This window comes from Oryza glaberrima, chromosome 4, assembly GCF_000147395.1.
Source record: "Oryza glaberrima chromosome 4, OglaRS2, whole genome shotgun sequence".
NCBI classification, from domain to species: Eukaryota; Viridiplantae; Streptophyta; class Magnoliopsida; order Poales; family Poaceae; genus Oryza; species Oryza glaberrima.
Window position 1 is genome coordinate 15,477,353 of NC_068329.1, and position 20,331 is coordinate 15,497,683.

The following is a 20,331-nucleotide window of genomic DNA, read 5'->3' on the forward strand; positions in this document are numbered from 1 at the left end:
AGGGCAAGGAGGGGGTAAAGCTTTCATATTGGTTTTATGAATTATCTTGTTGTCTTTTGTGAATTATTTGTCTTCTTATTTATCAATGGCAAAGTGATGTGTGCATACCAATTTCAGTGGCACATTTGCAGTTGTGTTTTTTTAATGGCTATTTCGAATTAGATGACGAGTAGTGGTATATTTGCAATTCTTCCATCAATTTGCTTACTCTTCATCAAACCAACAAATAGATCTACCAACTATGAAATTTGTATCATGTGCCCCTTAAACTAAAATCCACCATGAAACAAGGTCCTGGCATGAAGGAAAGTTCAGCCTACTCATTCATGGTACAGATAGCCATATAGGGCTCAAATGACAAGTTTGTCGAAAACCGATTGGATCTCATGAAATTTTGAGGTTTGGAACCAGCACAAAAGTAGATTCCAAGTGAAGTTTCAAACGATCTTCAAGAATTCTAATTCCAAGCCATATTTGATCAAAATTTCGCAAAAAGCACCGCAGCCCTGGAGTGAATCCACCTGAATAAAAAAAGTGAACTTGGTAGTAACTACTATAATTTGCACATCAGGTTTCAGCAAAACTATCAGAGATGAAAAATGTGCTCCTCAGTTCAGCACTAGCACACTACCTTTGGTATAGATTGAATTTGAATGCCCATCCACGGTTGAACTATATAGGGCAGGTTAAGTGGAATCTCATAAACATTAAGGTAACCATCACATTTTCAAGAGACAGGTGACAGGCAGCTATAACCAAATAACAACGTTAAAAGGTAAAATAGTACGCACTTCATGCAGTAGACCAAATACATTGTACTAAGGTGACAATGGATGTCCACACAAAACATCAAATTTAGGCAACTGGGCAAAACTTGACAGGTAAAACATTTATGTTCCTAATAACCTAAGCCTTAACAGCATACTTCCTCATGGGGAAATACTTCTCGCGCTTCTTCTCCCTCTCGGTCTTCAAAGAGAGCTGCACGATAGCAAAGCAAATCATTCAGTACCAAAAAGCCCAAACCATTTAGCTAAATATTTTAACAGGATCAGATCAAACTAGAGGATTTCACAAGACAAGACCATAAAACATAAAACGACCTAAGTTACATGCACCATAAATAAAAATCTCCAAATTCTAAACTACACCAGATGCGTAATACAAATGCAGCTGAAGACCTAAAGAGAGAGCTTTAAACTTGATGCAAATCCTGTTATGATCAGAATTCCTAAAGGAGGTGAGGCTCAGGTCTCAAAGTGATTCAAATAGTGAACTGCATGGTCACTGTAATTTGTTGCAATGAAAACAAGGCACACAGGAGAGGACACACTATGACATGTAAGCCATATGATTAAAGCATAGTGTAAAAATAACCAATAACAAACAGCAAAAATAACAAAACAACAAGTGAATATTGAACCAAAAGGGTATTAAACAAGCCTGTGAGCCTGACTAAATGATTTAATGGATACAAGCAGTATTTATCATTCCGCAATATGATCACATACATACACAAAATAACGAAACTCAGCACTATATACTCTTACAAGGTGAGACCAACAGCTTCCCAGCAATCGTATGACAATTTGCAAACAGCTTATCACAATTATTAACTTAATAGACAACTAAACTACAAACAGCTAAACAGAATCATAACCGAAATACCCAAATCACCAGCAACAACTAGGCAAGCCACACAAGAAAATCTCATAAAAATCCGTGCAAAAATCGTTTTTCCTAAAGAGCTCCCTTGTTTCCCCAATACATGTGTTCTACTAATCCAATCTAACATAAAAATACACAGCTTGCACTGAAGAATTGGTAACTGTTTCAACATCAACTAGAGCAATTTGACCGAACAATGCCCTATGTAACACAGCACATCTAGCCCTAAACAATAACTGAGGTAATTCACATCCAATTGGTATAAGGTAGATGCATTCGAATGGGACAAAGAAAGAGAAACATGAGTTGTTCTATACCTGGTGCTTGGTGAGGCGCCTGCGGATGGCGCGGGTCTTCTTGGGGCGGAGGTCGAGCGGGAGCAGGCTCTTCTTCTTGTACGCCTCCCTCAGCGCCGCCTTCTGCTTCTGCGAGATCACCGTCAGCACGCGCGCGATCGAGGTGCGCACCACCTTGCTGCGAAAAAAAATTCACCACCCCAAGAACCCGTGAGCGAGATCCAGCCACACCAACAAACGAGCGAGAGAGAGGAAGAAGAAGGCGCACATCTTGGAGAGCTTGTTGGGGGCGCCGCCGGTGACCTTGGCGACGCGGAGGAGGGAGAGCTCCGCCTTGAGGTCCTTGAGCTGGGCCTGCAGCTCCGCCTTGTTCTTCCCCCGGAGCTCGTGCACCTTGATCCGGGCTGACATTTGTCCAAGAAACGGTCAGATCCGGAAGGGATTGAGAGCTAAAACTAATCGAGATGAACCGGAGAGAGGGAGAGGAGGGGGAGGCTTACCCATGGCGAGCGGCGAGCTTGGCTGGCGGCGGCGGCGGCGGCGGCGGCGGCGAGCGGGGAGAGGGAAAATGGAGTGCGAAGCAGAGAGGGAGGCGGCGGCGTGCGGATTATATATGTGCTCGAAGGATAAACCCCATCGAGGATGAGGAAACCCTAGAAGTTTTAGTTGGGCCTTGATGGGCCTAATGGGTATTGACTTGTATTGGGCCTTTATGGGCCTAGTGGGTAACTACTTGTAGTGGGCCTTTTACAAAATGGTTTTGAATTTTCTCATGTTTTGGTCCTTTTTTTTTTCTTTTTCCTGTGTGTTTGAGAGGAGGGTGTAAGTAGGATATTGAGAAGACACAAAATAAGATGAGCTATTAATGATTTTAAACTTGAAAAATGGATTAATATGATTTTCTTAAAACATTTTTTTCTATAGAAAATATTTGTAAAAAAACAGACCGGATAGCATTTCAAGAAACATGTGTATGAAAACCGAGAGAAAACTCAACCTAAAGCCTGAAGGTGAAAATTCTTTCATTCTACGTTGCCTCTGAAAAAAATTCATTGAATATATAGCAGGTTTAGTTTTTTTTTTTTTAATGTTTAACTCTTGTTCTTATTTTGGTGATGCATTTTGAGTCACTTTGCATCCACGTAGAAGAGCTCTTAAGTTTGTCTATGCGTAACTCTATAGATTGCTAATCAAAACTAAAAGTACACAGATAAAAGTAGACGATGGTATTTTACAGGAAAATGATGCATTTAAATTTCTCAAATTCTGGTTTTTGATTCAAAGGGTTAACTTCCAAAAGGTGCCAGATTACCAGCAGTATTACAAACACCACTACAGGCTTGCAGATGTTTTGGTAGCTAAAACCCTTTCCAGTACAACAATGACCAACATGGTTTCTCTCCCTCCATGAAAATCTTACAAAGACAGCAAAAATATGAATAAACCAAAATCTAAATGTTCTAACAGTCTAGAACTATAATGGTTTACGTGACGCATAGCGCCTTGACAAAATTATCAAGTCTATATCAGTAGTGTAGCACTGTAACTATGGTTCCTCCTTGCTAAGTTTACCAAGAGCTCGCTGAGCAAACAACTTCTCTTCTCGAGCTCGTTTCTTTGCCAAGGCTTCCTCATCCAACACCTGGATAGGCGACCATTCGGGGAGCGTAAACCAGCCTTTGCCTCCAGAAAAATGCTCTTTCAGGGCATGCCATTTGCCGTTAAGTTGAGGTCTCAGCTTCAGTGCGGCATAGTCCAATGCGGTACCAGCAGCTGCAAAGGTGACCGCATACTTAACTGCCCCAAAGTGTCCACCTGCAGTGACAGTGAGCAAATGGAAATCATGAGACAGTCGTGGTGCAGTACGGGGCACAAATACGGATATGGCAATATAACTTTCTGTGAGTTTTCAAACACGGTATATTTCCCAAAAGTTTCCACCAAGCAGCCTAGTAGAAAACAAATTATATAATGATCTATGCCTACATCACAGTAAACATATTCAGACAAATTTCAGTGCTAAAGTCCAAAAGCTGTTCATTCATCACAAAAAAGGTTTGATTTTTATAAAATGCTCAGACTTGATGATGATTTGAGTAAGGTCAATCACATTGGACTATCTATGAAACCTCAAGGTAATCTAAAGCAATAGTCAAGTAGAAATTTGAATTGAACAGAATATTCATAACTGGAGAATCTAGTAATAGCAGGTTGAAAGCTTATTTCATAATTTGTTGACAAGCTTAGAAGAAAGATGGATTAAAATGGTGGAATGCAGCAATCCAAGGTTAGCGCAATAGGTTTTTTTTTTAAAAAAAAAAAAACTACCAAAGTCAACAACGACACATTCCATTTAAATGGAACTGAAGATCTTGTTATGATTAGATTGGAGCTCAGCAAGACCACCAACCTTAGATAACCCATGAGAACCAAGTTGAAATATCATAAGCTCTTGAATGGGGAACTAAAGAAAGACTGCTAGTCCATCAGAAAGGCTACACTATGCATCATAGTTTAACTCTAAAATTCACTGTAGAGTGAAAGCAATAAGTGCTATTAACTATAGTGATGTTGAAGAATGCAAATTGAAAGCTTTTATTTAGAGCTTTCTTTGGAAACAAGAGCAGAAGATGTTACAGAGATTCTAGAGATGTATAATGGGTGCAGAAAGAGACGTACAATCGACAATCCTTCATCTAACAGAAGACAGGAAGTGAAAGACACTCAAAATCAGAAATAGTAGCCTTACCAGTACCCACATCCCACAAAATTCTGGAAAACTAGTGAATACAAATGACCTCATCACAATTTACAATACATTAACCTTTTTATGATTTTACCCATGATGGTGTTCGGGACCAGCACAAATTTCTTCCATGTACAACACTATGCCAATTTTGAGAAAATAAAAGGGCCTTGCGTTACAGGTGCGCTAGAACTTTTGTTCAGATGGTGTTCGAAGTAGGCATAACTAGCTTCCAAAAGGTTGCCTGAACAGATTAAAACACAAACCTGAAGGCTATCAAGCCTGTTGCTTAGTACTTTATGGCTGCTATATGTATTTTGTGAAGATAGCATGTGGAAATATATAATATAGTTGCTTTCAGATCTAAGTTGTTGATTTCAGTACCATACGTGAAACCTGTCCGATACCCCCTAAAACCTCTTTAAAAAGATGCACAGTTTCTCCCACACCCCACCCTGAAAAAACTGAAAAAGGAAAACAAGAAGTTGGGTACCATAACCTTTGAACTATATGTGAGAAATACTGTAGATGCTAGTTTTACTGAAAGATAAAAGTTACTGAAAAGACTAAATTATATACTTTATGGAAAGAACCAAAAGTCCAAATATGATTGTGCAATATAAGGATCAACCTTGTATTCGGCCAAGAACAGCTCCGCTTGCTAGCCCACCAACAACAGAGTTCATGGGATCATCAGGGGTTGAAGCTCGAGCATCTCTTGCAAGTTCACGTGCTCCTGAATGGAAAACAAGCACACGCTTTACATAAACATGTCGATATATAATATATTCACCTAGAGGCTCCCTGTCACTTGTTCACATGAGCTAACAGAAATTTTAAGTGCTGCAATAAATGAGAATACACTTAATTCCACTTTTTGCAAACATGTTTAATGTCTCCGCTAAAATGAAAATCATAGTAAAAAAAACAGTGCATAAGTATGTATTCTAAATCCCACTAAAAAAGGTATGTATTCTAAATAGTAGATTAAAAGCCACAAGATAGAACTTTGCCGTTATAGTAGCAACCAGAATTAAAACATACGCCAGATTTCATGTTAAAACATACGCCAGATTTCATGTGAAAAGGACAATAAATGTTCATACTCCATACTGTGTACAAATGTAAGCAATAATAGCTCAAAGCAAGTTCAAACATGTCAAGTAGACTATTGCTAGAACTCATGTAGCACAATAGCTACAACCTATGTTCCTTGTCTGACCAGAAATTTCTCCACTTTTTTGTAATCTTGAGCGATAAAACCCTGAAGTTATTTCAACTGATCAAGTGCTAGGGGAAAAAAAAACAGGAGTAGTTGGCACTAAAAAAGTTCTGTTCTGGGCGTTGCATTTAAAAGATTATAGCTGCTAGTCTGCCAAAATTCTACTTACTCATAGCTGATGAGCTTAATTTTACTAAAATTATATCATGGACAATAGACCAAAGAGAGATTTACTTAGGCATTGAATCTTTGCCAAATGAAAGTGAGACAACGCTAACAACAAACTAAGACAATCATTCTTTTATTCACAATGGCTTCATGGATGTTGATAGCATGATTAACAGCATGCTTAGAGGATAATGGATAATCGGAAACCTTACTATGGAGGGACTGGACGCATGTTAGAAGATGCTAAGGTACCACATCAAATTCCCCAGCAAGAGTGGCTATGCTAATTTACGCAGAAAAAGGCTAACCTTGTTCAATGGTTAACAAGAACAGTAATTCAATATCCCAAACTGAGACAGTAGAAATGTGAAAAACATCTCGTATCTGCCTATCATTATATATTTGCGCCATGTTCCCAGGCAGCCGCCTCCAAAATGAGTTTTAGTACGATCCATTACTGTTTTGTAGTGATAATCTAGTAGCTTAAATTTAATAACCTCAACCAACATCTAACTCATGACTAGAAATGGTGAGTAGTGAAGTATAACAACTCTACTTCTCTCCTACCACAACAGTAGATTATCAAAGTCACAAGTTCAGTGAAGAAATACTACTCCAATAATAGGTATCTAACCGCACCTCACTTAGAGATTCAATTCATCCCAAGGGCTACAGACTTTGCAACAAAAAGCTAAACAAATCAGACGCCCCGGCGTAACAAGAGGAGCTCACCACCGTAGCACCCGGCGACGATGGCGAGGTTAGCAGCGTAGGTGGCGGTGGCGCGTGCGGCGCCAAGGCGAACCCGGTGCCGCGACAGCAGCCCGAATCCAGCTCCGACCACACCTACAGAGGAGCATCCCAAAAGTCAGCGAATCCCCTCCCCCTTTGGAATCGCCCGCGGCAAGTTTTTCTTGGGGGGTGGGTTGGGGGCGGCTCACCGGCGACCGCGGCGGGCAGCAAGATCCGCTCCTTCCAGTCGGCGGAGAACGGCGCTGCTGGCTCCGGCGTCCCTGCGCCGGTGGGCTCGCTGGCCGGAGTAGCCATCGGAGTAGGGGCGGCGGCGGCGGCGCCGGTGGGGGGGGGGGGGGGGGGGTGGGGAGAGGGGCTCGGCCGGTGGGCTTCGAGATGCAGAGCCGCCGGTGTGTTGGGCTCTAGAAGGCGTCAGATCGGGACTCAACGGCCTAGATCAAATCGAGATCTGCATCTCCGGCCTAAACACGTTCTCTCTCTCTGCTGAATTAATCAGGAATTCAGGAGTAGAGTTAAATTATTGTGATACACGAATTTGTTAGGAGGATATAATTGAATGTGTATAAACTTATCGGTTACGTGTAAACCAAAGCTAAAATACAATGACAAAACGAATTTTAGTCAGTTGAGTGTCCATTAGAAAGTAGCGAGCACATATGAAGGTGGAATTCTACTTTGGACCATAGGAAGAAATAGAAGATTGGCTAAAAGTTGATGGCATCAACGTTTTCTCCAACATGTTTAGTTTATGGCTTACACGAACCGTGTAAACACATCGAGAACTCAGTGTTCATGAAAATCAAAATTGTATGGGAATGGTGGGGTCAAACCCTCGGCGGCGCTCCACCTTGGCGCGGGGAAGGCGGCTTGACATGCAATGTGTGGGGAAGACGAGGCGGCGACGCTGCGTAGCGCTAGGCGACGGATCCGATGCCGCCACGATAGGATCTGGTCCACCCACGGCTAGATCTGTCGCCGCTGCAATGGATCTGGCCGGAGGAGCCAACTAGCAGCGCACGAGACAGCAGGAGACCGATGAGGCGCAAGAGAAGGCTGGTGGAGGCAAGCGCGGCAGTGAGGGCTGTCGTGCTCTAGCAGTGGCGCACGCGGGTAGCAAGAACCCATGCTGATTGGTGACGATAGCTGGAGCCCAGCGGGAGGCGATCGCGGCGTGGCCGGTGTCCAGTGGCAACATGTCGATGGATGGAGGCAGGAATTATGGCACCGTTGAGGCGCTACCACATGGGAGATCCGATGACGAATGATGGCTTCGGGGCGAGGCGATAGCAAGGTGGGCAGCCTGCCCGAGGTGGAGGCGGCAGCGATGCCGTGAGGTGGGTGTTTGCAGGGCATGCAACGGACTCTTATCCATACACTAGTCCTCTCGTGGTGACGCCTTGCCGTCACAAGATGGCCACGCTGGCGGCCTAGTACGGGGAAGAGGAGATCCACTCTTCTCTCTCATCCTCTTCCTCCTCAACCCAGTCGCGTGGATGGAGGTTGAGTGAGCTGGATCCTGCAATCCTGCTTAATAGATGGTCGACGACAAGGCGCTGGTGTGGTGGCTATGCATTGAAGGTGCTCAGTTGGTGGTGGCCGCTGATACGGACAGGTGCACGTGGCATGGGAGGGCATGAAGATTACGGGTGAAAGCCTAGCCTTTGGGCCGACAATGGCGACACTCATGGGCGCCACTTTTCCCTTGGGGCATTGTTGTAGAATCTCTTCTCTCCTTGATGGTTTTCTTTAGGTGAAAACCATGTCATGTTCTCAGAATAGGTGACGGTGGTGTTTCTCGACACCGTTTCTTCGCTGGTGGTGTCATTTGAAGACCCATTCCATTAGGGGTGTTGTGTTCATGTTTACTCTTTACTAGCGGGGATACGGTTTGTAGACGCGTGGTGTGGTTATTTTTTTTCTAGCTATAGTCTTCCAGGGCTATAGACTTGTTTTGTTTTCTACTATATTAGTACGAAAATGTGCGCTGTCTTGTGTGGGTTATTTTAAAAAAATGAAGGGGTAGCAAACACCGAACAAACCAGCTTTCTCGGCCACCTCTAGGCACCTCCCTTTTTTTTAGAACTCATGACTTTTATTACACTAGAAATTAGAAACAAAGTACATGAGTTATGATCGTCTCTTCAAGTCAGAGGTTTACTAGGGCACTTGTGGTTGGACATGTAGAGTGATAACAAGTATGAGAATTGTTGTAGCCAATAATTATAGTTTCTAGCCCTAGAATTGTGTCTTCTAGCTTTACTCGCAAGTCTATCCGCAACTTCATTTGCCTTCCGAGGGATCCACTTGACATGCAATTGTTGCTCTTGCAAGGAAAATTCTGAAATTTTATAGTAATGGCCTTAAACTCCAATGTCTTGGGTTCTCCTGTAAATTATTTTGATGGAATATAGTCGCAATTGTTGCACTATCAGTGAGGAAGATGACATTCATCAAGCTTAAACACCTGCAAGTTTTATAAGCCACCCAGAACACTGAAAGCTCTGCATGCAAAGGTGAAAGAGAATTTGCACTAATAGCCTTTATCCAAATGGCAGCATGAGAAGTTGGATCATGAATAAAGATACTTCACGTTTTATTATCCAACCAAGAAGCATCAACATAACATCTTATACCTGTAGGAATGAGAGTTTTAGTTGTTTCGACGGCAAAATGAGAGTTTTAGTTGTTTCGACGGCAAGCTATTGTTGTACATCGATCAAATGCTCCGACCAGCGTGCCATGTGCACGTTCCTCGATGGCATCGCTGGGATCTTGGATGCGCCCAGTACTAGCGGTGCTCATCATCGGCACACCAAGGCACTCTACCTTGAGTTCTTCCGCATCTACGACAACGCTGACATCATTGACTAGATGATTGAGATCACCGTTGGAGAGTGGGGTGTCGAAGGTACAGCCTCTATGAAACCGAATTATCTCCTCCAAATCCGCATCGAATCCATTGTTTTTTTCGTACATCTTATCAAATTTTGTGGTTAACATCCAACAAGTTTGCGATTTTTTGATTTTTCTAAAATCTTTTTAAATTTTTAATTGTAAAAATAAATCTTTTTTGGCCACGTCGGTTTTGCTGTTGTGGCATAATAAAACTATCACGTCCACTACAGATGATGTGTTAGTATTGTTTTGCCATGTCTGGCAGGTCAAAAGATCCAGGTTTTAAAAATAAGTTTTATAAGAGTTTATTTTTAAAATTAAAAAATGAAAGTTTCAAAAAAAAAACAGTTCATAGACATTATCTATTCATCAAATATCATATCAGCAGAATCAAGCAGCTCTGCTCAACAGTAACCATCGTTTAGGCTGTGTTTTTTTTCTCCCTTTTCTCAACTTCTATTTTTTTATATTTTGCGCGCAATGCTTCTCAAACTATATTTTACATAATTTTTTAATAAAAAAGTTCCTATAAAAATCATATTAATCTATTTTTAAGTTTATTTAGCTAATGATTCGCTAAACTATCGCTCTGTTTTCGGTGCCTCGCCTTACAGCATGCATCGCCTTACAGCACGTCAACAAGAGCAGCAAGCGTGTTAGGATCGGGATCGGAGTCGGAACTATATTATCTCTGCGACCTGTGTACGTAGCTGCTTCCCACCGTCATCCAAACTAAAAATCTTTCTGCCACGCCTAGGATGAAGGCGCCCCGCCGCTGGGCGCGCCTCCCGCGCCGCCTCCCGGCGCTCAGGTTCTCCGTCGCCGACGTGCTCTCGCCGCGCTACTTCCGCTCCGTCGACCGCCTCCGCCGAGCCAGGGCGCGCGGCGCCGCCGACGCCGAGGACGTCGAGGGCAGGCTGCTGCCGTACATCAAACGCCTGGACCGGCGCGCCACGCGCGCGTTCCTCGACGGCCTCGCCGGGGTCCTGGACGCGCCCGGCGCTCGCCGCCGGCGCGCCAGGTCGCTCTACCTCGAGTTCTTCCGCACCTACGACGGCGCCGGCACCATCGACCGGATGATCGACACCGCCGTCGGGGAGTGGGGCGTCGAGCACCTCGACGTCGTCGTCCTCAGGTCGGCGCCGCGCGACCCCCCGCTGCCCGCGTACGCCTTCCCGGACCACCTCCTCGACGACGGCCGCCACCGCTCGCGCCTCCGCAGCCTGACGCTGGGCCACTGCGCGCTGCCGCCGCTGCACCGGTACGCCGCGCTGGAGCGGCTCGTCCTGCAGGACACGGCGGCGTCCACCCCGATGTCCGCGTACGACGCGGTGTTCGGCGGACGCTGCGGCGCGCCGCTGCGGGTGGTGCACCTCCTGTGCTGCCGCGGCGCGGGCGACGCCCTGGTGATCGACGCGCCGCGCTCCGGCGTGGAGGAGCTCGTCGTGGACAGCTGCTCGTTCCGGGCCGTCGAGCTGCGCCACCTCCCCGAGCTCCGCCGCCTCGCGTGCCTCGGCGACGGCACCGCGCCGGTGGTGGAGCTCAGCTTCGGCGCCGTCCCGCGCCTCGCGCACGTCAACCTCACGTTCACCGCCCCCCCGTCCCCGGCGACGCCCCACCACCGCGTCCTCGACTCCCTCCTCGGCGGCGCGCCGGCGTCGATGTCGAGGCTCGCCGTCCGCTTCACCGGGCCGAAGCGGTGGATCCTCCCGCGCCCGCTCGGCGCCGCGCTGCTCGGCCTGAGGGAGCTCCTCGTCGCCGACGTGCCGCCCACATGGGACGTCTCGTGGCCGCGCCTCCTCCTCGAGGCGGCGCCGGCGCTCGAGTCGCTGCACACCCACGTCTCCGCGCCCGCGCCCGCCTCCTCGCCGGACGAACACCTGCGAGTCGAGGGGCGGCCGATATACTGGCAGCCGCGGGGCAAGTTCCGGCACCGGCGGCTGAGGGAGGTGCGCATGGTGGGGTTCACGGCGAGCGCGCCGCGGCATACGCGGTTCCTGAGGTACCTGGTGCGGGTGTGCGCGACATTGGAGCGCGTGGTGCTCGTCCGGGACGGGCGCGTCGAGGAAGACGGGCTCTGGGGGTGGAACACGGTGAGCAATGGCGATCGCCCGTGGAGGCTGGACGATTGGATGTCGGTCAGTGCGCAGATTAAGCATGGTAGAACTTGGTCGAAGCCTCATGTTGAGGTGATTTTAAAATAGATTTGATGTATATCATTTCTTCTATTTGCCCGGAGATTTACATTCGATTATTTTTCCACTCGAGAATTGATGTATTTTTTTTATCGCCACGCCACCCACACGTCATTGACTTCACGAGGGTCCTACACGATATTGTCACATGGTAGCAACCTAAAGAGTAGCAAATCATCGATTTTATCATTTGTACGATATATTTGTATGTATAAATCCACTAGGTTTTATTAGAAGAAACGTTCTCATCGTTCTCTACGAACTCTAAATTCAATTTTTATTAATTACATAGAAAATGCGACCACGCGACCATGTACAATATACTCCCTTCATTCCGTTATCCGAATCTAAGCAAAATATTCCTATCGAGGATCATTTCATTCCGTACCTTTCTCCAACCAGACAGCTTGAAAAATAGGATCAACCCAACCCATCTTGTTTCATCCACTAATCAAACGCATGCATAGTGTATAGATAGGAGGTGTTGAAAAGACTAAGGACAAAACTTGTATTTATTGTAGAAGTTGGTGACTTCATGTAAATGTAAATATATAAGTATACAATATATAATCAAAATTTATGTTATTATTGTACAAAGCTGAAAATTATGATATAAACGGTGTCATATAAAGTCGACGATGCATCCAGTAGATGAAACTGTACGTACTACCTACTATTTTATACGGCGCAATCCCATTTTCAATGTACATAATAGGCATTTTCATCGTGCCGCTTGATTCAAAATCCCATTTTCATCCTGGCAACGATAGTGGCGCATCCGCAGCATGCTGCCATGGGAGCGACGGATCCTCCCTTCCTGAGTACTGCAATGGCGGCAACTTCTCCTACAGTAAGGAGGTTGTATCTTGCAGCGTCTAAGGGCGTCCACAATGTCAATCAAAAGTGGGCATTATACAATAAATGCACCTATATGAGTTGCCTCTATACATTGTAGATGTGGCCTTTATAGCATTAATGACTAAAGTAGTCCATATAGCTATGGGCTGCCCACAAGATAATACAATATATTACTTTTTGAGTTCACTGTTTGGATATGAATAAAAAAACAAAAGCAGTTGATCTAGTACTCTTTGACAGGTATCCAGCGTTTTGATTTCTTAGAAAAAAAATCATCGCAGTTAGGCGGTTTAACATGGTTGTATGTTGAAATCGGTTTTCGCAAACAACCTTTTTAGTTGGCTGCTAGTAAAAAACCAGTTAGAACTGCCAACACACCTCTTTCAACGTTAATGTCACATGTGTTCCCTTTGCAACCTACTGCTTCCTTCCTGCATTCATATCCTTTATAATTGATTAGACATTGTAATACATCGGCAAAAAAACAAAATAATAATCATACATTAGTACTCCAACAGAGAGTAGGATATGCCATATCCAGGTAAAATCTCTTATATTTTGTAGATAGAGGGGGTAATTTTGCTGCAAAAGAGAAGATTTGCTGCAAATCGTACGTAGAAACTAGCAATCCAATACGTATTTGACACACCGAATCTATCGCGGACTCTTACGTTCTCGGCAGATGGACTCGTAACAGACGTAGATAAAGGACGGACGAAAATTTTGGATGACTAAGGAAGCGACAAAACTCATGGATGTGCAAGGGATTTTGAGATAAAAATACAAATGCGCACCAGAAATCTTCTTTAAAATAAGTCAAGGGGGGCAAAACTCTCATTGGTACCAAGTAGCAGCGGTTTCCTTCTCTCTAAATTGCGCGCTAGGAAGAAATCTTACTGATTTCGCTACAGAAATTGGCACATCAGAACATCCTTCAAACACGTATCTGAACTTCCAACACCTAATTTTATTCACTGGTGTTTACAAATCAAGGGACGAAAGACCTAACTCTGTAGTCCAAAATCATTTGCAAACATTATGTAAAACAATCCTTTCTCTGTCAAGCGTTACGACCTACATCACCATCCCTCCATCGATGGTAAGAACCTGCGTAAAATGGCCAAACAGCAAGTGGTTAGTTCGATGATGAATGAACGCAGGGATGTGGTGTGAATTAGGATTCAAGCGCACCTGTCCCGTGATGTAGTTGGCCGCAGGATTGAGAGCCAAAAACTCAACCAAGCCAGCAACCTCCTCTGGTTTGCCATATCTCCCTGCAAGTCATATCAACCATTGGTACTGACTGAAATTATTGAACTGCGCAGGGGATGTGGCGTTATCTCACTTATGAAGGGATGTAGTGTTATCTCACTCAGATTAGCACATAGGCTGTTTTGATGTTTTTAGCAAAAGAGGGGGGGTTTCGCGCAAATAGAAATCGTGCATGATATAAAGAAGATAACAATGCCACTTAGTCAAGGAGTACAGCTTAACACACGTACCTAATGGGATGGTTGACAAGATTTTCTTCTCAAGATCCTCTCCAAGTTCAGCAGTCATGTCAGATGCAATGAAACCAGGTGCAATTGCATTCACCTGCATGAGTATTCAGAGTTGTTTGAGAAGTCGGGCTACCCTAAAGTTATACGAGAGCTAACAATGGAGAGATGAAGCCATACATTGATATTTCTGCTTGCATATTCCCTAGCTACTGTTTTCGTCAAACCAATAACCCCAGCCTTGGCAGCACTGTAATTAGCTTGGCCAATATTACCAACAAGACCAACAACTGATGCTATGTTGATGATTTTTCCCTGCATTTCAACACAAAAAACAAGCAAATCAGTACTCATGGTGACATGGATATGAATAGCTCTTTTTAACAAAACTTCTTAAATTCAGACCACAAAATGAATAAAATTAGTTATTATTATGAAACCTGACTAAACTTGTAAGCAATATTAAGATATTTTTCAAGATATGATAAAGATATTTTTCAAGATTTCATGTGTATTATCAGACTCGCCAAAAGGGACCATTGTTAATCCATGAATACGAAGACACAGCAGTTAGCACCCAGTATAGTAATAGAAAAGCATTCTATGCAAACCAAACACTACCTTTTTCTTCTTCATCATTATTTTTGTAGCAGCCTGCAAGAATGTATACAGGTAAGATGAATAATGTTCTTCAAGACTTCAAGTAACCAAAAACAGTACAATACAAACTTACTTGTGTACAGAGGAAAACACCAGTAAGATTCAGGTCAATTACGTCTTGCCATTGTGATTTCTTCATCCTCATTAATAATGTGTCTCGGGTAATTCCTGATAACAAGATGTTCTTTTAATTTACAGACAAATTGATTAACATGATAGGAAGCTAAAAAAAATGTAAAGAAATGAAACTACAATGGGGCCCAACCTGCATTGTTTACCAGCACATCAATTGTTCCCCATTTATCAAGAGCCTGGTAGATTAAGTAATCATAAACGAGTCATAGAGTGAAGAATTGATATAAAAGTATATTTAAAAGTGCATTTTTATTACATAAAGAAACTGCACTTACTGCTTTCATCATAGAATCCACATCGGCTTCTTTTGAAACATCTCCCCCAAAGGTAATAGCCTGACCACCACATGCTTCAATCTGGAAAAATAACATTATAATTATCTGATGGAACTAAGGATAGTGTGGGAAACCAAAAGTAGTTTTCTATAGTATGATTTGTATATTTGTAGGAAGATGTCTCTCCAAATTTCGCTTGAACTGCCCTTTTTGACCATGGCGGTATGGAGAACTTTCAAATTGATCTAAAATAACTACACTTATAAGTAAAAGTAGTTAAATATGGTTGAATCAACCACAGTAGAGATTCATCTCACTGTTTCTTGCTAATTATTATCATTATTATTACTATCTACTAGTTTTGAAAATAAGTTACAATGTGCCAATGAAACAGATGAAGATAGGAATGCAATTAGATTTTAAATTGCTCTGGGTTGACTTCTGAAATGTGCAATTGTTTTGGAGTTGCGTTATCATAAACGGCAAGATTATTCAGCAAGATTTGTAAATGATAATACTTTAATGTATTCCTGTATGAGGCTAAAAAACAGGAAAATGAAAAATAGAATTAAGGAAATCCAACAATGATGAGAATTAAGGAAAAAAAAGTTATCCAAAGCATAAACTGATTGCCTGTAGTAAAACTAAAATGACTAACAAATAGCATTAGATAGTGAAAATGTCCACACACACACACAATGGTTACGATTTAGAATCACCTTAGGGTTATCCTTATGTTAAGATTTGACATTAAGTGACAGGTAACCAAGTAATACCAAACAAAGTCTATCTACAAATACTAAATTTGGGAATCGACAAGCTCACCTCTTTGGAGACTTCTTCAGCCTCTTTTGAGGATCGGGCATAGTTCACCAGGACCTGAAAGGCAGTGGCAAGTCTCCGAGGTTAATCTTATCATTACACAAAATATAAGGAAAAAGAGAAATGGTCTTTTGCATTGTTGAGAAGCCAAGCGGGTAGGCAAAAGTGTAAAATTACATCACAACATGTCTATCCCTCTATAAGATATCAAAGACAACAAATTGGAAAGCAACACATACTAGAACTAGAACCAGAATTCCAACATGAGCAGTACCGCACAACACAAGTACACAAACAAATCATATCAGCTGTTGAACAAGCTGTTCAGACTTTAGTTGTGACGCTCACCTTGCACCCAGCTTTTCCAAGAGCCAATGCAGTCGCCTTTCCAATCCCCCTGGAGGCACCAGTCACAATAACAACTGGAGCTTCCAACTTTGTAGCATCTTGCACAAGTGCTTGCTCAACAGCTGCAACATGGGTCCGCACGCCTGCAGATAGCATCGCTTAGCATTGGATACCAAGAGTGTAGGTTGTTTGAATGAGTTTGAAAAGGAGGATAAATTCAAAACACAGCTTTCCTGAAGAAAGCTCTTGAAAAGAATACATTTAGCATATGAAAAGATGTGAAAATTTTAAATTAAAAAAAATGACCCTGGACACAGAACAAAGACACAAGTCTATATAGATTTTTTTTAAAAAAAAATACATAGGAACATCTGTTACTTCCAAAACAAGGCAATAAACAGTAAACTCCATCTTGACAAATACCATGCAAATGTCTGTTTCAATCAGACTTAGTTCACATCGAATGTTCAACTTTATCAATGATGATTACAAAGTGGCATCTGCAGGCTAAGCATATCATATCATTGAAGTGTAGTGAAGCACAGCTACTTTTCCTATGTGCTCTATTACAGATGTTACTGGTCCTGAATTTGATGATGCCATAAATATGTTGATGATACAGTAGTTTCAGAGTACCTCCAAAAGGGCATGATTCCAAGCTATCAAAAATAGAAAAATAGCTCCGCTGTTCTGTTTCCACTTTTTAATACATTTGGATGTCTATTGCACTGTAGATAATTAGGACCAAATATTGTTAATAGCTCAACTTCCACTGTCAATTGACATTTGACAAATACTGTGGGATCTGTAAATTTTGTCAGAAAAAAATCTTTACAAGTACAGTTCAACATTTACATTCTTATGCTGAAGCATTTGGAATCATCATACAGCTTCTGACAAAAGATTAAGCTTTTGTTGATTTGTTGCATAATTTTCCACTAAGACACAATACCTATAACAAAGAACTGACACCTATGGTCATCATCAATTCCATTCCATGGCACGTGAATAATGCTAGAATAGATTGCTGCTTGTTGGGTTGCTGGTGCAAGCAAAGATACAAAAGAATAATATTTTATGAACCCCAAATAACACATTGTGTTCTTAATGCACCAATTAGTGTGTTAGATATTTCAGTTTGCTGATAACAGGACTAGGCAAACCGTGTGATATTGGGGAAAAAACAAAGTGATGCTGACTTCCCTAACAAAACCAGACCGCAAGCCACTTCAGCTATGTAAGGAACTACTTCCCAGTGGACTACAAAGTAGTTTATCATCGAATTAAGATCCCAAGCACATAAACAAAAGAATAAAATCTGGTCTAAAACATACTCTTGTATTTTTTTTTAGCATTACCATATCCTATTTGGCAATGAATTTCATATACTAGAGTATGTTCTTAAGATTGGATTGTCTAAAGTGAAATTCATTGCCAAATAGGATATGGTAATGCTAAAAAAAATACATGATTTTGAACTAACAGAAACATAGGCTCATCAAACATAAGTTGATCCATAAATATAAGGGGTACTCCTACATTTTACACCAAATTTAAGAGAGCTCTCCATTTGATGTCAACTTGTAAAATACCAGCATGAAATTTTAAAAATATAACTGAAAAATAATATTATACCAGGCGGAGCATATCCCCAAAACCCACACGTTTGACCCAGCAAGTGCGGATCCTAGGCTAGCACGAGCAGCGAAGCGTTCGCCACGGCGTTCCCAGATCTCCATGCCCGAGCTAACCCAGCACAACAACGACTAAGTCCACCCGCCGCTGGAGCGAGACAAAGAGAGGGGTGGGGGAAAAAAAAGGGAAGTGCGGCCTTACCGGAGAAGCCGCCGGACCGCACCGCGCGCGAGCGCGCGGCCGCCGCCGCGCCGAACGAGACGAACCCTCGCCGCGCCACCGCCGCGACGGCGGCGCCGCGCGGGGCCGCCGCCGGGGAGGCCACTGCTGCTGCTGCCGCTGCGGTCGCGGAGGTCGCCATGAGTGCGCGTAGAGAAGACGCGGCGGAGGAGGCGGAGGCGAGGAGGCGGTGGGCCACAGGGAGCGGCGTGGCGGGCGCGCGGGGGGTTGGTACTTGTAGCCGCGGCGGCGTCGGAGTCGGCGGAGGCGGCGGCGGCGGAGGGAAGTTTTTTTTTTTTTCTTCCTGGGTAGCTCAGCGACGAGAGGGCGAGGAAGGGTAGATAAACCCGTCGGTGTCGTTGGGGGGCGGAGCGCACGAGGAGAGGAGAGGACGACGGGAAGAATACTCTATTGGAGCCCCCTTCACACCTACTCCATCCCTCCTTTTTAAAAAAAAAAAACAACAACAAACCTAGGTTTCCATATCTAATATTGGATTTGGATCGTCCGTCTTATTTAAAAAAATTATAAAAAAATTAAAAAGATAAGTAACGTATAAAGTATTAATCATGTTTTATCATCTAACAACAATAAAAATGCTAATTATAAAAAATTTCATATAAGACGGATAGTTAAATGTTGGATACAAAAACTCAGGGTTTGTCTTTTTTTTACGGAGGGAGTAAAATGGAGTGACAGATTAACACATAATTAATAAAATATTAGCTATGAAAACTTAAAAAAATGATTAATATGCTTTCCTATAGCAACTTTTTATATAAACTTTTTATAAGGTATGTATCATTTAACGGTTTAAAAATTATGCACGTGAAGAACAAGGATATTATGAGTTGGGAATTCGCGGGAAATAACACAGTCGAGATCTGCAAGCGAAATGCCCCCTGATTTCTCCTGATTTTCTCAGCCCGTTTTGGCGGGTGGCGGCAGCTGGCCACCCTAATTTGACGTGAACAAGGCTGATGATACAGATGTATCTGTATTCTGCTTGCTTTTGATTTCGATTGGATCTGACTCTTTTTCTCTTCGTCTTATCCAGGGCATCCATCCAGCACAATGGGTTTTCTCTTCTTCTTTTCGTCAGTTTTAAGGACGAACTTGGTATTATTACGGTGCTGTTTTGAAACTCATCGAAGAAGATGAAGATTAAGACGACGCACGTAAAACGAGAAATCTAATAGCGTATTATTTAGTTAAGTTTTAATTATTACAAACTCTTTTTTTAAAAAAAAAAGATTTTACATTGTTTTCTGTTACCACTTATATCCTCCATAAAAAAAGACAACTTCTAGAAATGTATATATATAAAGGATTGTCCAAATTTCATTTCTAGAAGTTGGTTTTTTCGTGGGACAGAGGAAGTACCACGCTCTTCAAACTGATGAAATATATGCTTAGTGCGAAAAATTTCTATATAGCAGTTGCTCAAAAATATCAAATAAATCTATTTTCAGCTTTACTATAATTAAAAGCCAATTAACCCTGCACTAACGATTTTTTTTGGTTTTGCATGCCCTTCCTTAATCTTCATCCATAGGGCCTTAGTAGGTCATATTTAAGGCATTTTTCTAAAGAGCTAATTGAGTTTAGCCACTCCTCATTTTCTGTTAACATGTTTTTCAAACAGCCCTTGCCTGCTGAACGTAGGCCTTGTTTAGTTCCCAAAATTTTTTTTCCCAAAAACATCACATCTAATCTTTGGACACATGCATGGAGCATTAAATATAGATAAAAAGAAAAACTAATTGCACAGTTTGAATGAAAATCGCGAGACGAATCTTTTGAGTCTAATTAGTCCATAATTAGCTATAAGTGCTACAGTAACTTACATGTGCTCATGACAGGTTAATTAGGCTTAATAAATTCGTCTCGCGGTTTCCAGGCGAGTTATGAAATTAGTTTTTTCATTCGTGTCCGAA

At 42.8% G+C, this 20,331-nt stretch overlaps 3 protein-coding genes across 3 annotated transcripts; all 3 read right to left on the reverse strand.

The window, feature by feature from the left end:
* Positions 1-677: 677 nt before the first annotated feature.
* Positions 678-2,580, reverse strand: LOC127769373 (60S ribosomal protein L35). Its single transcript, XM_052294925.1, has 4 exons — positions 2,465-2,580; positions 2,233-2,368; positions 1,986-2,142; positions 678-981 (listed from the first exon to the last, which is right to left on the reverse strand). Exons 1-4 carry the CDS (start codon positions 2,466-2,468, stop codon positions 907-909), a joined length of 372 nt encoding a protein of 123 aa, XP_052150885.1. The 5' UTR covers positions 2,469-2,580; the 3' UTR covers positions 678-906.
* Positions 2,581-3,182: 602 nt separating this feature from the next.
* Positions 3,183-7,177, reverse strand: LOC127769540 (uncharacterized). Its single transcript, XM_052295136.1, has 4 exons — positions 7,042-7,177; positions 6,833-6,946; positions 5,342-5,446; positions 3,183-3,779 (listed from the first exon to the last, which is right to left on the reverse strand). The coding sequence occupies exons 1-4, from the start codon at positions 7,145-7,147 to the stop codon at positions 3,511-3,513; spliced, it is 594 nt and encodes a 197-aa protein (XP_052151096.1). The 5' UTR covers positions 7,148-7,177; the 3' UTR covers positions 3,183-3,510.
* Positions 7,178-13,568: 6,391 nt separating this feature from the next.
* Positions 13,569-18,766, reverse strand: LOC127772011 (3-oxoacyl-[acyl-carrier-protein] reductase 4-like). Its single transcript, XM_052297981.1, has 11 exons — positions 18,377-18,766; positions 16,541-16,683; positions 16,196-16,249; positions 15,371-15,451; positions 15,226-15,271; positions 15,034-15,128; positions 14,922-14,954; positions 14,481-14,615; positions 14,304-14,397; positions 13,993-14,075; positions 13,569-13,908 (listed from the first exon to the last, which is right to left on the reverse strand). The coding sequence occupies exons 1-11, from the start codon at positions 18,534-18,536 to the stop codon at positions 13,876-13,878; spliced, it is 957 nt and encodes a 318-aa protein (XP_052153941.1). The 5' UTR covers positions 18,537-18,766; the 3' UTR covers positions 13,569-13,875.
* Positions 18,767-20,331: the final 1,565 nt, after the last annotated feature.

Coding starts and splice junctions, on each gene's coding strand:
- LOC127769373 (XM_052294925.1), bottom strand. Junction 2,143..2,232: donor CCCAACAAGCTCTCCAAGAT/GTGCGCCTTCTT, acceptor TTTTTTTCGCAG/CAAGGTGGTGCGCACCTCGA. Junction 982..1,985: donor GGCGCCTCACCAAGCACCAG/GTATAGAACAAC, acceptor GCTATCGTGCAG/CTCTCTTTGAAGACCGAGAG.
- LOC127772011 (XM_052297981.1), bottom strand. CDS start 18,536: ATGGCGACCTCCGCGACCGCAGCGGCAGCAGCAGCAGTGGCCTCCCCG. Junction 16,250..16,540: donor TTGGAAAAGCTGGGTGCAAG/GTGAGCGTCACA, acceptor ACTGCCTTTCAG/GTCCTGGTGAACTATGCCCG. Junction 15,452..16,195: donor CTGAAGAAGTCTCCAAAGAG/GTGAGCTTGTCG, acceptor TTATTTTTCCAG/ATTGAAGCATGTGGTGGTCA.
- LOC127769540 (XM_052295136.1), bottom strand. CDS start 7,147: ATGGCTACTCCGGCCAGCGAGCCCACCGGCGCAGGGACGCCGGAGCCA. Junction 6,947..7,041: donor GCTGCCCGCCGCGGTCGCCG/GTGAGCCGCCCC, acceptor GCTCCTCTGTAG/GTGTGGTCGGAGCTGGATTC. Junction 5,447..6,832: donor CGTCGCCGGGTGCTACGGTG/GTGAGCTCCTCT, acceptor TTTTCCATTCAG/GAGCACGTGAACTTGCAAGA.